Source organism: Mustela lutreola, chromosome 8 (assembly GCF_030435805.1).
Source record: "Mustela lutreola isolate mMusLut2 chromosome 8, mMusLut2.pri, whole genome shotgun sequence".
NCBI lineage: Eukaryota > Metazoa > Chordata > Mammalia > Carnivora > Mustelidae > Mustela > Mustela lutreola.
Window position 1 is genome coordinate 29,565,624 of NC_081297.1, and position 17,248 is coordinate 29,582,871.

At 44.6% G+C, this 17,248-nt stretch overlaps 1 protein-coding gene across 15 annotated transcripts in view; it reads left to right on the top strand.

Moving 5' to 3' along the window:
• The window catches only part of SVIL (supervillin), a 228,422-nt gene that overhangs the window by 166,258 nt on the left and 44,916 nt on the right, over window positions 1-17,248 (top strand). For 9 of the 15 annotated variants that reach the window (XM_059184181.1, XM_059184179.1, XM_059184180.1 and 6 more), the window contains 6 exons: window positions 1,198-1,293; window positions 3,031-3,274; window positions 3,903-4,476; window positions 5,272-5,497; window positions 12,778-12,907; window positions 16,713-16,760. In XM_059184181.1, the coding sequence (XP_059040164.1) occupies window positions 1,198-1,293; window positions 3,031-3,274; window positions 3,903-4,476; window positions 5,272-5,497; window positions 12,778-12,907; window positions 16,713-16,760 (1,318 nt within the window). The remainder of the gene's footprint in view (window positions 1-1,197; window positions 1,294-3,030; window positions 3,275-3,902; window positions 4,477-5,271; window positions 5,498-12,777; window positions 12,908-16,712; window positions 16,761-17,248) is intronic. The other 6 variants (XM_059184178.1, XM_059184183.1, XM_059184186.1 and 3 more) reach the window with 3 other exon arrangements.

The following is a 17,248-nucleotide window of genomic DNA, read 5'->3' on the forward strand; positions in this document are numbered from 1 at the left end:
AGACAAATTTTAATTTTTTTGGTCTGTGCCTTTCTCTTAATCTTTTTCACAGTGGAAGACTTAAGCCATGAGATTAACATAATGAACCTGACTGTACTGACCACCGAGTTTCAACAGTCAGCAGCCCGGCCAGTCTTGGCTCTCCCAAAACTCCATCCACTTCACCTGTCCTCCTGCCTCATTTTCAGGCAAACCCCAGATATCATTTCAGCAGCTGTCTCAAAAAGATAAGGGGTTGGAGGGTTTTTTGTTTTGTTTTTTAAATTTGTTTTTAAATAGTCACCAGAAAACCATAAACAATTCCTTGGAAGTTTGAGGACTTTCCAGTACTTGAGCAGTCCACTCCAATATGTTCAGAATGAATTTCCCAAACTAATTCATTCAGAGATAATTGTTTCAATCAAGTGAAAATTTTTATTGGGTTTTTAGAAATGGTTTTTAGAAATGGTTTTTATGCTTCTGCCCCGGACCCACATGCAGCCTTCCTGAAGAAAGCATGTTCATCTCATTCAGGGTATGGGCACCCCAAGAGGCGTCTGTATTGCAGCCCACACCTGTGGGCCTGCTGTTAGAGCAGCTGCTCACGTCCTTACCCAGCTGTTCCTCAGCTTCCTGGTGTGTCTGTGGAGGAGCACTTCTTGTGTTCATTAGGAACTCTGAGCAGATCAGCTCTTTTGGTTTTTTATTTTTTCTTATTTTTTTTAAATTTAAAATTTTTAAAAAATTTTAAAAAGGATTTATTTATTTGACAGAGAAAGACACAGCGAGAGAGGGAACACAAGCAGGAGGAGTGGGAGAGGGAGAAGCAGGCTTCCCACCGAACAGGGAGCCCCATGTGGGCTTGATCCCAGGACTCTGGGATCATGACCTGAGCCAAAGGCAGATATTTAATGACTGAGCCACTCAGGTGCCCTAGCTCTTTGTTTTTTAATGTTACCCTGAAGTCAGGGTAAATCCTTTCCAAGCTTTAAAAACCCAATCTTATTCCATTTACTTTGCATCATCTCTGTCTCTTAGTTCCTCAGTTTATAATTGCTTTTCAAGTTCTTTGGTAATTTCCCCCAGAGGACTTATAAATAAATAATTTTGTTAAAATATTTATTTACGGTTTCTGAAATTTAAAACTATGTTTTCCTTTAACGCTTCTTTTCTTCTCTCTCCTCATGAATGTTCCTTCTTTGGCAATTGCCTTTAAAGTGAACCTATCCCTGCTTCGTGCTCTGGGGCCACCCAGCCTGTAATGGCGAGACTTCCTAGTCCCAGTGTAGCTAAGAGCACTGTGCAGCCTGCCAGGTACTGGACGGAAGTAGCTGCATGCGGCCCTCAGGCCAAAGGTCCTAGACAGCAGATGCATCTCATTATCCTGAATGTCTTTCATGTGTTTGAGAAATGAGTCAATGCAAGGAGTTGCCTTTGGGGATGGGCGCCATTTTGTGTTGTCGTAGTGTGAGATGCTGCTAACTTCCTGTAGGCCTGCATGAGGAAACCTTTTATCTCCCTGCTTACATCATGTATTGGAACTAGGATCACACTAACTCACTCATTCATTTGTTTTGTTTCTGTTTTTCATAATCACAGTCTTTTCTAAGAAATTTCATCCTCCATCTAAATTACTAGCACTTAATAAAGGTTAATACGAAAATGAGGACTCGACATGAATGTTGAAATTCTAGTAATACCCTGGTTTTTGTAAACACTTGTCATGAATACACGCTAGAAACAACTATATCTCTTTCTAATATACAGACAGACAAGGTCATGACTTTTTGGGATTGAGACAATAATCATCTATGGAGTCTGAGCTTAGATGTTTTACTACTAAGCTTTGAATTGTGTTTTGAAAGTATGTCCTTATGGCACATAGGTGTCCCCTGTTTTGCTGTGAGGGACCAAAACACAAGAGCCAAAAATAAGTTTAAAGGAAGTCAGATGACAGTGCAGAAATAGGTCTGGCCCCACCCAGAGGCAAGGGTCTACTGCTCTTTAGTCTGGGGCAGCATATGAACTGGTGATTCACTGGTGTTCAGAGAGAATATGCTGTCCACTGGGTTTGAGAACTGGATTTGCCAGTTGCCTCAACCTATGTTGTCATAAACCTTCCAAGATTCACCACGACCAGGTAATAGGAGGCCTTCTCCCCCACCCAGAAGCTGGAGGGATTTTGCAGCACCTGAAATGTCCTTTTTCAAGTTGCTAGGAGTTACAGATCTCTATACCTTTCAGAAAACTGGTAGGAAGCTATGAGAGAAAATGATGCACTGAGGAGAGAAGGAATCTTTAAAATGGATCTATTTATGTTTAGCAAGTGAAAATCGAAACTCCTTGTTCCAGATATATTATTGACAGAATGACTAGATTATTTCCTAGTCCTATAAAAAGAAAAGAATACCTCTGAACTACATGTTTATTTTTTTAAAAAGATTAATTGAGAGGAAGAGAGAGAGAACAGGGGTAGAGGGGAGGAGGCAGAGGGAGACGGAGAAAGAGAGTCTCAGGCAGACTCTGGGCTGAGTGCGGATCCCGACTCAGGGTTCGATCTCACCATCCTGAGGTCATGACCTGAGCCAGAACCAAGAGTCGGATGCTCAACGGACTGACCCACTGAGTCACCCCCGAACCACATATTTAGATAGTGTCTAGACATGCCATAGATAATGCCTTGGGATTCTCTTTTAGCCTTATTTGTTGTTGATACCACTGATACACCGTCTCTCTAAGATAAGGTATAACCAAGCTGACTTCAGTCTCTTAAAGAGGAAATACACTTTTTAGAAATAATTTAGAGATAAAGTTCTGCCTTCATGACATTGGTAACAGCCAATTGGTAACAGCCTCTGCTATTCGCAGGCTTGTTAATAGCTAAACAGTGCCTACACCTGTATTCAACTTCTGTAGGGAGAAATCAGTCCTTTTCAAAATTAAGTGACGCTTGGAAGAGAGTTAATATTCAAAATTTAGGGTCTTTTGTCTGTGTTGATCTCTGTCACTGATTTTTTTTTTTTTTTTTTTTTTAATGTTTATCCCTTTCAGATTACAGGCATCTGCTCACCACAAAGCTTTAGCCAGAGACCAGGCAAATGAGGGCAAAGATTCTGCTGAACAAGGTGAACCTGACTCCTCCACTCTAAGCTTAGCAGAGAAGTTGGCCTTGTTTAACAAATTGTCTCAGCCAGTCTCAAAAGCTATTTCTACCCGAAACAGAATAGACATGAGACAGAGGAGAATGAACGCTCGCTATCAGACTCAGCCGGTCACGCTCGGGGAGGTGGAACAGGTGGGTGCACTATAAATCTAATCCAGTGTGTGGGTATGTTCTTAAAATACAGGATCGTGCTGTTGGCTCCTAGATGGAATTAAGTTGATAAACTATTACCTGTCGGGAGTCTGGTAATAACTTCTTTCCTCAGAAGGATAGCCATGCCGAGTACCTTTTTCTTTTCATGATTTGCTTGCCGAAATCATCTGGAATGAATCCATTATGGAGAAAATAATAGGATGAGAAATCTGCTTTTCACCCAGATGATTTTGATTAATGATTAATTTTGATTAAGAAAATACATCTTCCTGGGGCGCCTGGGTGGCTCAGTGGGTTAAAGCCTCTGCCTTCGGCTCAAGTCATGATCTCAGGTCCTGGGATTGAGGCCCACGTCAGGCTCTCTACTTCGCAGGGAGCCTGCTTCCTTCCTCTCTCTCTGCCTGCCCCTCTGCCTGCTTGTGGTCTCTCTGTGTCAAATAGATAAATAAAATATTAAAAAAAAAAAAAAGGAAAATACATCTTCCTGCTAAGACAAGCCGTGAAACTGCCCCCAATGTAGTCATTCATTCTATGCCAATCCCTACTGAGGTTCATATAGATAGTATTTTTGAATCCGCTTTTTTGCACTTTAACTATGTCCTTCCAGGTGCAAAGTGGAAAGCTCATTCCTTTCTCACCGACTGTTAACACCTCCGTGTCCACTGTGGCATCTATGGTCACGCCGATGTACGCGGGGGATCTTCGGACAAAGCTGTCTGTGGACGACAACACGAGTGCCACTGACTATAAGTTTCCTTCTTCGATAGAAAATTCAGATTCTCCGGTTAGAAGCATCCTGAAGTCCCAAGCCTGGCAGCCTTCAGCAGAGAGTAGTGGGAGCAGAGGAATGTTGAGAGAGTTTGGAGAGGCCGAAAGCAAGAGAGTTTTGACAGGTGGAGATGGTGGTAAAAAGTATGGGTCCTTCGAGGAAGCAGAGCCACCCTGCCCTACCTTTAACAGAGTCCGGGAAGGAGACAGCCATAAGGAGCCCAAATATGCGGTTCCGAGAAAGGGCAGCCTGGAACTAGGCCATCCTCCCGTTGCCCACCTTGGTGACGAGCTGAAGGAATTCTCCATGGGTAAAAGCCTCGCACAGGGGAGCCCAGACTTGAAGGACAGGCAGCACTTTGAAGAGAAGGTCGACATGGAGAACGTTCCAAGAAGGAAGTTTTCACTAAGAGGTAGGTTACTGCTCCGGAAGTTTTAGAAACCACCTGGGTTTTTGGTATTGGCTTGATTGGTTGTGTGTGTCTGTGAATATTTTTACTTAAAGTAGGAGGACAGTTTATAACTCATATCGATGACAAATCACAAGTGAACCCACTCTTCTCCAGACCTCTCTTCCCCTTGAATATGACCTGTTCAGTGGATTGATCAGTTTCCAACAATAGGAATGCCGGAGCTCTCACACATGAGGATTCACTCACATAAGTCTTGTGAAATGCTAGCCCTGTTGGCCCCTTTTGTGACTTGGTGACCCCAAAGGGCTGCACTAAGCACAGGGAATGAGGACTTGAACCCAGGACCGTGGATTTCCAGACTCCTTCCATGGTCCTGGTATGCAGACTGGTAAGCTCCGCTACTTGGGGCTTTCATTTTCCTTCTGCATTTATAGAAAATGATGGCATGTACGTTACGTTGGTGGTTTTAGCATGTGATTCAGGCCACTGGCAATGTGAAAAGGATTGTTTTGGAGGAGGAGAAGCATTCCATAGTGTGTAGTGAAAGCTCTCTTCCTGTGTCTTGCACACAGGAAAAGACCAGTTGTCACAAAACCTGCTGTGTGCAGTAACCTCCCGGACAGATTGGTTTCCTCGCAGAGGATGGCGTGCTACAGATTGGCGTGAATCCATGCGGATTGAGTGACACCCCCCACACCCCCACATCTCACTCCGTGTGTGGGGCCGCTCGGGGTAGATAGCTGGAGGAATGTCTGCCTGGAGAAGGGAATGCTGACGTGGCTCCTCTCTTCCCAGCGGCGGAGTTCGGGGAGCCCCCTTCTGAGCAGACCGGTCTGGCTGCCGGGAAGACTGTGGCCCCCACTGCAGCCCCCGTGTCCTGGAGGCAGCAAGATCCTGCGGAACCAGGGCAGGAGAAATACTCCAGGAGTCCATGTGCGATGTTCGCTGCCGGAGAGATCAAAGTGCCTGCGGTGGAGGGCATCCTCGATTCAGCCGGCAAAACCATGTCCATTAAAGAGAGGTAACGTGATTGAATGATGGCAGAGTAATTCTCCTGGGGGTGGAGCTTACATGTTGCTGGTAGGAAAAGCTCCAAGCCATGGGCAGAGATGACGTCATGACCACACAGGGGGCGGTGATGCTGGAGGAGTGCCAATTTTGGACTCAGGTACGGGCACGAGCGGATGCTGACTTGGGCTTACTTATTTGTTTGGGATTCTGTTTTCTCTCTTTCCTATGAAATTCTTGCACTGTCCCGTGATGGGAGCAATGATCTTGGCTCTTTCCCCATCGGACATGTGGCTTCAAATTGAACGCACTTAAGCCTTCATGACGGTCTGTGTAACGTGTATGTAGATGAAATGAGGACAGATCCATATTTGGGACAGACGTCGTTGGGATCGGAACCTAAGTTTTACTTATCCTACAGAAAGGGGAGCGGAGGACTCTTGTGAACTGGGTTTTGAAGTTTTATGTCAGGTCGTAGCTGTGAAAGATGACATTGGACTATCCAGTAACACTGTAACCTCGTTTCCAAAAATCGAATGGAGAATTGAGAGGGTGTATTTAAATGGGACAGGGACAAGGAGCCACGGCTAAATATTTCAGGCTGTGCTTTCCTTGTTAGCCTTTAGCCACTGTGGGATTGAACAGCAAAAGATGTCATGGCGATAAAAACACTAGATGCAGAAAGATCTCTATACTTTTCTAGGGTGACCAGCACAGCTGCGTCCGCCATCCGCTCTGCCGGCACCCTTCCTTCGCACGTCCCGCCATTCGGAAGCTTTCTTCCCCTGCCAGACAGTGGCCACTCTGATGTTTCTGGATACATTTTGCACTGCCTAAGACTATACATCAAACCACGATCAAAATTCCTCATTCTGCTTTCCAAGTCCAAGTTTTTTGAGCCCCATGCCTAAAAGGGTTAGATAGATGGGGACTTTCTCAACCGACAAATTAGTAAGGTTGTTAAATCTTAACGTACTTTTGCCTTCACTTGTTTTCAAATTCACAGTAGATGAGACTGCCGGGGGCTTAGATGAAGGGGAAGATAATACCCCATCAGCTAAATGGGAGTGAGGTCTTGAATCAGAGACACTGGCCTGTGCTGGTGTGAATTCCTCCTCCACCAAAACCTGGCCCAGGGAGAGCTTGATCCCAGAGATCCTACTCCTCATCATCGGTTGGATGAGAAGGAAGACACATCATTTAAGGGAATTAATGACTAATACCACTTACACACAAGTTCAGGTGTTTCATTGGTAAAATATTTCACTGGGGTAAAAAAAAAGTATGCCCCCTTCTTTCACAGGCTCTTAAAGGAGAACCCTCATCTTTGGGTATAATCTGTCTGTTAGGACTTTGAACCTTCAAGGAAGAAGTTTTGTGTCTCTCCACTGTGCAGTAATTCTTGGTTTACCTCCCTGTTTATGGTAAATCTGGTATATTTTCTATTAGCATAATTTATGACGAGCTTAGCTGCTAATAAAAGATGAGAGACACTTCTCTTAGAAAATATATCGCCAGCGATCTCCCCCCCCCCCTTATATTGATAGTATTTTTATTTGTACTTTGCTGAAAACACAAATGGTGTTATCTTTACAGTCCATCTGTGGTAGTTTTTCCTGAAGCAGGGCTCTGATCCCTCCCTTCTGTTCAGAAAGAAAGAATGAAGCTTGACCTATTTAAAATAATAATGCTCTTTGTATATTATTTGGCCTTTTTTTTTCCCCTTTTGTGATGTAACATATCACGTGGAACTTTCAAACTTTATTTTAACTTCTGACTGCCCTGTTTCACCAAAGAAGGAGTTCGGTTCCAAGGGCCACTAAGGCCCAACGGGGGCGAAGGGACCGACCCCAGGGGCTGGCCTCCGACCTCCCCTGCGTAGCTGGGGTGAGATTGTCATATGTTAGCCACTCACCTGTGTTCCAACTAGGAAACTGAACGGAGGACTGAAATGTCAGTGAGACAGGGGTGGGAAAAAGATTCGCCTCCTCCTGAACGGATTTTCTCAATTCATGTGTTCTTTGCATGGCTATTTCCAATTCCACATTCACATCTGACTCTTAGTAAGAGGTGGAGACTGGACTTCGCAGATTTCCTTCATTGTTTTTAGAAAGCTGCAGCTTTCGCTTCCTTAGCCTTGTGCATCCATCTCTTTCCTGCTTGGGAGGTGGGTCTGTTGAGTCCTGTTGAGTCCTGAGGGACACCAGGGGTCATCCACCATCCCCCCGCTTGGAATTTCTTATGGACCACCTCACTTAGTACTGAAGGCAGCCCTTACAGGGAGGCAATGCTGTCCCCATTTTATACTCTGATAACTGGGACTTGGAAGACTGTCAGAGTGTAACTCAGAGTGTAACTAAGAAATCACAGGAAAGCTTCAGTATGCTCCTCTTTTGGGGGAAGCAGGTCGTTCAAGGAGATGTCCCTAAAGGCTCCTTTTCTTTCTTCCTCTTTTCTAATGTCTGCAATGTCAAGTTTGAACCATAACTAGCACCACTCAGGCTACCCATTGGCTTTTTGTAGTGGATTAGTAAAATCAACTGTTTCATAATTGCCTAAATGATTTGGGTTTAAATTGGCCCTGTTCGGGGTACTTCTTTTTATTTATTTATTTGACAGACAGAGATTACAAGCAGGCAGAGAGGCAGGCAGAGAGAGGGGGAGAAGCAGGCTCCCTGCTGAGCAAAGAGCCTGATGCAGGGCTTGATCCCAGGACCCTGGGATCATGACCTGAGCCAAAGGCAGAGGCTTAAACCCACTGAGTCACCCAGGCACCCCTGTTTGGGTACTTCTTATTCTAAGTCAAATAAATTGTGTGTTCTTTAGGGGTAAGACCCTTGAGACCCCTTTAGAAGTATACTAGGCTATTAGGAACCTTATCCACAGTTACCAAAGCAACTGTAGCTGTGCTTTGGGATTCAGGAAAAGATTTTTAAACAAGGCAACAAAGAAAGCCATCCTCTCATTGGGAACTGGTGGAGTGTGAGGGCTTAGGTGAACTCCCAGAATGGCAAAGAATGTGATCCTTGGCCCTCACCAGCCTAGCCGTCCGCCCTGCAGAGGCCTGCTCTGGCCCCTGCATTCCCCCCCAATCCCCTGCTTCCCACCCCACCAGACTGCATCCATGCTCCCCCCACAGGGACTGGAGGCTCTTGCTCAAGATTTCAAGATTTCAGCCACCAGAGGGGCCCCCAGATTTACGTAAGAATTCAGGCCCCAGGAGTCTTCTCTGATCTTTGATGTGTCCTCATTTAAAAGACACAGGAGCTTACTCCAGCAGCCTGCAAACCAGCCAAGACCAAGATCTGATAGGAGTACTGATCTGTGCTGGTCTGTCCTATCTGAAATCTGTGGGGTGCCAGTGATTCAAAGGGGGAAGGAAAAAAAAAAAAAACCATACTTAAGATTAGGGGCACATGGTTTGCCTGTCCCACATTTGACCCAGCCCCAACGGCAGGGAGCCTGCAAAACCCGTTCTAATCAGACTGGCCTCTTAGATGGGGCTGAACACAGGCCTGTCAGGCCAGCATTCCCTGCTGAGAAAGTGTGGGCCTTGGCGAGAGAGGCAGACATTTCCCCAGGCGGCCTTGGAAGCACACAGCGCCTGTGGCCCCCAGCCAGGCCTTGGGGTTAATAGGCTAACCCAATGCCACTCACAGGGCTCCCCGCCTCAGACCAAGCAGATGCCCAGGCTGTCAGCATCACAGCCCTGTAAATAGCGCTTGGACTTGGCGGATGTGAAAAGCGCTGACAGTTGTTTGAATTGCATAGGCAGTAATTTATGTCGTATGTGGGAGCAGACCTTTCGCTCCTTGGCCCCCACCAGCGGGTCATGGAATCACAGGAGAAGGGTTTGGAAAGGTCTCCTGCCCTTCCCAGCCTGCGGATCACCAAGTAGGAAAACCATAATGCATGTAAGTTTCAGCACGTGTTGTTCGTTAAAGTTAGCCGTCATTGGCACTCAGTAAGCCAGGGCAGGGTCCCAGTACTGTGTGGCCTAAGTTAAAATGCCAGTTGTTCCACGTGATTCTGCTGACCCTGTAGTCCTTGGAAGTGCCTGATGAGACCCTGCCAGCACATCCAGAAGCAAGATTTCAGGTTTGGGGCCTGAAATTAAGGCCATTACAGGGGAGAAAAAAGCCAACATTATAAGAAACCCAGAATACTATGCAGTCTCTAAAACATTCAGACACAAATGGGTCTGGTCAGCTAACACACTAATGGAGACAGACAAGCCATGCTCTGGGAGGCAGGGCACCCCTCCCTGGGCACAGCATCTCCCTGCCCCTCCCCTCTAACTGCAACCGCCCACCACCACCACCACTACCTGACATGCAGTGTGATCTCAGTCAGTGAAATCCTTCATCTGTGTGTGCACTCATGCCTCATCTGTCGCCTCAGAATAATCTTCAGTTTCTTTGGAACCGGTAGAGCATGAGGTGGGCCATAAAGTGATTGTAGAGTCTACAGTTTGTTTTTTCTAAGTCAGGTTTACGTGCACTCAGGGCAGCCATCAAGGAAACCGTATGGTTATTTGGGTTATGTTTTCATTGCTCCAGACACCCAGGAGCTTTGTTTCAAGAATGTCCTCAAAGACTGTAGCACAGGATTTCCCATAAGCTCAGCTCACGGGGATGAATTCGACTTTTTAGATTCTCTCAGCTCACTTGGGATCAAATCTGATTAAAAAGGTAGATGGTCAAGATGAAGAACTACTGTCTGTGTCAAAGGGGAAGTAAGAGACAGAAGCCAGCCCCAAGACCAGTTTGCAAGGAGATGAATGTCTCTCATGAGATGGCATGTTGGAAGTACTTCTTCATTCGGGTGTAAAAATACCAGCATACTCATTTTCTTAAAATCTCACTTGTAGATGCTTGGAAATACTCTGTGCAAGTACATAGATACTTTGAAAGCTCTATGCAAATACTAGTTGTTTTTTCATGATCTGATTTTATTTGGTTATTTTTCCTTATTAGCATAAAACTGATTCATTCAAAATAATTAGAGAAAAGAGAAATCATTGTGTAGTCTCATGAAAACACCTGAAGGCACTGAGCATTTATTTTCAAGTACATGAACTGGCCCTGGTAGCATGCAGAGTACTGTCAAACATCACAGGCTTTAGAATGCAGGGCTAAATGGCACCTTCAGCCAAATGGGGTCTGTCTTAGGATTTTGACTCTAATTGCCAACGTGGGTTATTTTCCTCTACCACCAAGCATGTCTCTGACCCCAGCTGGGAGTCCTGCAATTCAGCAAATTCTGACACTGTCTACTTGGAGATGGCTTCAGATGCCACAGGTTAAGGGCTCTGTTGCATAACGATGCCCCCTTAACACACACTGTCATATCAGATGCTAGAGGAAGGTTCAGGTTGTCTCCTGGACTTTTGACCCTATAGGCTACAGATTAGAGATTCCAATGACCCCCTCTTTGGATTTGATTTACTAGAGCATCCTTACTAGATCTCATCCTCCTTGTAGAAGGTTATAATACAGGAATAGCTGGATGGAAGAGATGCATAGGGTAAGGTATAAAGAAAGGGCACTGAGCTTCCAATCCTCTCTGAGCCCCATCCTTTTGGGTATCCATGGAGACCTCATTCCATAGGCATGGTTGATTGGATCATTGGCCATTGGTGACTGATTCAACCACCAGCCACTCTGCAGAAGTCAGGGAATAGGACTGTAAGTCCCACTCCTCTAATCACAAACCACATGATTGGTTCTCCTGGCAACCAGTCCCCATCCTTAAGGGCTTCCCTAAGGTCACCTGATTAATATAAAGACACCTCTGTCATTCTCATCACTTAGGAAATTTCAAGGGGTTTAGCAGCTCTAGACCCAGAAGGGTGATGAAATCCAAGAACAAATTTCTTATTGTAAATCACAATATCACAATAAGGTGGCATTGTATCAGTTTTATAGAATGGTCGTGTGAGGTCTTATGTGCTCTAACATAGCGGAAAGGAAAGAAAGGAAAAGGAAGAGAAGGGAATAGGTCCAGAGCTTGAAACTCCTTCCCTTTTAGGGGACTCCTTTTCTTTGTGCTTACTTTCCATTCCTTGAATGAATAGACAAGGTATGATTATGTACAAATTTTTAGATGGAAGTAGATTCTTATTTAAGTACTGCAACATTTGTTTTTCTTATTTGCATAGGAAAACTTTCATTAGTGGAGTCAGGAAGATGAGTAGAAGGGACCTAAGAGACCATTGAGTCCAGTTCCCAGAATTACCAACAAGGAAAGGATGCCAGGCTACTGGGCCAGAGTTCACGGCCAGGCTAGAGCTGATGTGCTTTCAAGTATGCCATTTATGGACATGCACTAGGATGTTCAAAAGACCCCACCCAGCAGGCTCGGCAGAGAAGAACGGCGGGGGCCGTCTAATGCCTTTCCCCCCAATCTTTACATTATTTGAACAGCAGCTGAAATGAGTTTAGTGATCACTTTTTTTCCTTTCATCTTTCCTATGTCTGGCCAACTTCAGTGCCTGATACAGCTTCATTCATCATAGGAGAGCAAGCTGAAGAAACCTTATGCTCATGGAAACAGCCTTTTCCCAGGCTGTAGCATCCAGGCAGCTTGGTACCAGGTCACATCAAATTGAGCTAAAGTAGGTTAGGTAAAAAACCCCAATTAATTAGATTCTTTTTTTGTATGTGGCTTTCCCCAGGAGGAAAGTTGGAGTCATTTTAAAACATTTAAAACAGATTTGTAGAGAATAGTTTCCATATTAAGATAGATTGGAGAGACCACGTACCTTTGGAGGAAAAGAACAGGGCTTAGAGTACAGAGAGATGAAAATCTTAAACATCTTATTTTGCCTTTTCTTGAAAGATATGAAGTGATTGTCAGTTCCTTATAGCTTTAAGTTTTCAAAGCCATTTCTGCTAAATTTTCTGCAAAGGAGTACTGTCCATCCAGCTGTAGCTGTTAAATGTTATTCCACAAAGTGACCAGAAGGGGTCACTAGAAAACATTTTTTCCTCTGGGGATGGTTTACCTTCATCTCCTTGTTCTCAGCCCAAGGGCAAGGAAAAAAACACAAAGGTAATTCCTCTGGCGGAATGCTGATACTAAGATTTGGGGGAAAGGACATCTTAGAAAAGGGGATGCTTGTATTAATTTTCCAGGCAGGACTTTTTTCAGAATAAATGAAACTCAAAAAGATTGAAAGTTGGTAGCTGTGGTCATGTTTTGGCCAAAGACTAACTTACCCAAACTATGCTTCTGTTACAAGGTAGAGTTTGGTGCTGAACCCCTTTTGGTTGGCTTATTTTTCCCCCCCAGGTTAGCACTGTTGAAGAAGAGTGGGGAAGAAGATTGGAAAAACAGACTCATCAGAAAGCAGGAGTATGGCAAGGCGTCTGTCACCAGCAGCCTGCACATACAAGAAACGGAACAGTCCCTCAAGAAGAAGGTAACGTTCTCTATGTTCAGAAAAAGCATTCAACTAACATCACGCTTGGAAGTGTATCAGCTAGGCAAGCATGCCCTAATTAATGCCCACTCTGGGAAGCGCTGTCTTGCCTCGGGTACACACTGCACATCTGCCTCACAGCAGCTGAAACTGATCAAAAGGTCAAGCCTTGAGATGCTATCAAAGTGTGAACAGCACTGTGTACATAGTGCGTGAAGCAAGCAAGCTCCTATATTTTGAAGTGTGTACTTTCACTTCGGTTTAAAACCTTCCAAAGCGAAGTCATTTTGGCATTACGGTGTTATTAAAATCTTTAGAGTAACAATCTTTAGTTGACCACAAGCCATTTATAAGATGCATTTACAATGCGGTCTTGAATGTCCTGTGCTAAGATTTAAAAACTGAAAAATACAAAACAAGGACATATGTGTGGTCAGTGAGTACTTACTTTCTTATTACTTATTATTGTGAGCGTGTTTTACAAGGAGCCAGGTGTGCCTCATGTTGAAAATGTATAGCAAAATTCGTTACAAATTAAAATCAGGTAATAAAAAAAAAAAAAAAAAACAAGAAATGCTCTGTGATCGATACTGGCAAGTGTTTCGATACTGACAAATTATTAAATTACTAATGTGATGATGACCAGCTTTGGACCAGTCAGTGCGCACTCTCAGAGCTGATGGTGAGTTTCCTGTCGCTTGGCCCTATGCTTGCAAATGCATGTCCTGGCTGGGGACAAGGTGGCCACCTGTCACGTGTCCACTGGCCAACTTCTAGGAGCAAAAATCTTCAAACAGAAACAAACAAACAAAAAACCCCAAAAAACCAACAGTTCCACTAGGATGAGCCCCTGTACCTCTTTTAGTTCTAAAACAACTTAAAATCTATGGAAGAGAGGAACTGTGAATGTGACCAGTAGCCATTCAGAAACTTCCATGGAAGGGAGGTGCCCGTGTAGGATGCTAAGGCGGGAATTCTGGTGTTATTTGATATGGTCCTTGTGAGTCCTCTTAGGTTGAATTGAAACAACAATTTGAATTTTCTTGTTTGAGACATATAAGATATTAAAGATAGTGGCTGAAAACATCATTTCAGCCACGAGAATTCTGGTGCTATTTGATATGGTCCTTGTGTGTTCTCTTAGGTTGAATTGAAACAACAATTTGTATTTTCGTGTTTGAGACATATAAGATATTAAAGATAATGACTGAAAACATCATTTCAGCTATTTGTAAAGTTCTCTAATACAGCTGACTTAAAAGCATGTGGGCGAAATCTGGATTTCAAGAATGCGATCTTGAAGTGGAGAAAAAACAAAAACAAAAACCGGGCTCCCTCGATGTATCCCTGTTGCCCACACACTTTATTTAAAAGGGTCTTGAAATCATCGGTTCAACAATAACTTTAACACTCACTTCTTGTTGGTCATTTTGGAAGATGCAGAGAAGCCATAGGAGCTGACAGGCCCATATGGGGTTGGCGAAAATTCAGATACAGCTCTCATGCAGAAAGGTAGCTGGGCTCCTCGGGAACAGTGAATGGGATAGGCGCCCGACCCCTTAAAAGGTGAGGGGGGAATCATTTGAGCTGTGAGTAGAGGATGAGATCTGAACTTCGCCCCACTTGGGTTTTCAGCAGGCGGGGGTGCTGAGGTGGTGACTGTCGTTGCCCAGGGGGAGAGCATAGCCCATGGGAGCGCCGGGGCTCTAAGCATGCCTGGGACCCAAGTGTGCAGACTTGTCTCTGTGCTCCGGGACATTGCAGATGCCGCAGCCATCGTGAATGCACTCTGCCTCCTCCTCCTCTTCTTCCTCCTCCTCCTCAGTGACCTAGTTCGCCAGGGCCTGAGACAGTAAGCTCTTTGAAGTTAAAATAAGCCGATCTATTTTGGGCTTTTGTAACAGACATTGGGAAATCTCAGATTCTGTTGAGGTCAAGTGGTTTTCACATGGCCCCTGATAAGCCCTCGGCTTCTTTTCATCCTAAGGGCTGGCAATATTTTTCGGTCACACCTTCGCTGGGCTCAGATGTGAGGTGCCTTAAACCTAATCTGTCTTCATACGGTCCCACCACAGCTGAACGGTGCTCGAGAGACGTCTCTGCTCCTGGGTGTCTGAATGCTGCCCGGAGAAAGAAAGATATTCATGCCATGTGGTGCATGCAGATGGGATCGACTGCCTGGGTTGGATCTAGACTTGCTGATGGAGAGCTCTGCTAAGGGGAGCAAGTTCTAGAACCTTCCATTTTTTCCACCCAGAGAAGAAGAGAGCTGGTTATACAGTCAGAGCTTCACTTCCAGCATAGTTTGTGAATTCATCAAAGGCACAGAACTGTGGTGGCCCGTCCGCCTTCCTCCTGCTTTTGTATGTTGTAAGCACAACCCTGTGAGCTGCAGCCTGGAGAAATGCAGAGGAGGCAGGAAATAGACGGGACTCCCTATAAATCACGCCTGTGGCCCCTATGAAAATCCTCGCTGTCCAGTAAAAATAAAATGTGAGCAGCACAAGTAATTTTAGATTGTCTAGTGGCCGCATTAGAAACCAATGAACGATGCCTTGAAAAATCTATAAGGGTCTTGTTTCTGTCAGAGAGTTGGTCCCCAGACAAAACAAATTCCTGATGCTCTAGCTGGCATCCCGTTCTGGATCCTTCCTGGGAAGAAAATCTCTCTTGGCCCATGAATAGATTTGGGGAACTAAGAGCTTCCCATTCCCTATAAAAAGACTGGTTGTGTTTCAGAGAACACCTCACTTAACAGCAGTTCCCTGCTTTCCAGATTTATTTTGCCCCCCCCCGCCCCCCCCGCATTGGAGCTTCAGAGCACAAATCATTTGTTTACTGGACTCCCTCCTTTCCTGTAATCACCATTCTGGGTTCTTCCTCTCTCCTCTCTCTCTCCCTTTCTCTCCCGTTGCTGCTCTTCTTTTCTTCTCTCTTCTTTCTCCTGTTCTTGGCTTAGTCCAGGGCAGGGCTAACCTGACTTAAGCATGTCTGCTTTTATAGCAAGTATAATTAGTTCTGAAGATGGGAAAGCCATGTGGTTTGTGGATTTGGCCAGGTCCACACTGTCCGGAATGTGTGCACTTGAGTGTTATCCGTAGACCGGTCCCTCCAGGCTAACTTGTTCCATCCAAAGAGCGAGAAAAATGGAACAAAGTTTTCAAAGCGGGAGTCTCTCCATTACCACTCAATTGCATTTATTTATTTATTTTATTTTTTTAAAACCATGTGATTATTTAAAATTTCCACCTCATTTTGGCATGTTTGACATCAAGGTATGTCATGACTCCCCTACAGTTTAAGATAATCATCCAATATATCAGACTTTTTTCCAGGAAATAAAATCCCTTTATAGAATGTGCCATTACAAGTTCTGTGTCTGAGTCACAGATGTGGAGTTAATATCCAGCTGTGCTCAGTAGTATCTGGTCAGTGAATCAAGCTAAGATCTGTGATGTCCCGAAGCATGTTCTTGAAAATTGAACAAAGGTAGATCTGCCACATTCATGGTCTAATTGTCTGCTGACATTGAAATTCCAAATTACAGTTCAGGAGAAAGAAGTCGCCTCAAAGAGCTAAGGGAGGAGGGAGAGAAAGGCGGAGGGTATGATCTGCAAATGAAAGATTATCATCTCACTGATGGGATAGGAGTTTCCCTGGTGTTTGTGTCACCGACTGTGTGAGCATGTTTGTGCATGCGTCCAAGTGAACCCAGGCACCAATTCCTTGAGAGTGCTTGTGACACCCTAACCCTACCCTACTCTTCCAGCACTCTGCAATGTTTCCTGTTTGTTTTAACCTGTAGGAAGAAGGAGGATTTGCAGATGATAGTGCCATTTCTAATCTGCTTTGGGTAAGCCTGACTCTAATGTAGGTGTCCTCTAGATTCTAGCCACAATTCGACCTCGCCATGTATAATTTTCATCACTGGTGTTTCCTTTTTAAGCTCTCGCTGTTTGGTTTCTTGCTCCCAGGGAAGATGCCACCTCTATCCAGAGAAGACAGCTATCCTATTTAATTTTTTTTTTAATCGTATAATGACAAACCTTAAAGACTTTAAGTAAGAGATTTTATGGTAAATGCTGAACCTGTCGATGAACTTTGGGGTTCCCCTCTCTGTAACTGAATATGGTAGAGACTGCAGTAATCTTGTCATTAACTCACGTAATTACTGCACAGAACTGACTCGATTGTATTTACTGTGCTGGTATGGGTTTCTGTTAGCCCTCTAAGAAAACAAACAAATAGAAGGGACTGTCTTGAAAAGAGAACTGAAATTGCAATGAGTAAATTAACATCCTGGTTGAGATACTTCGTTTTTGTCTCTACTCCTCCCCTCCC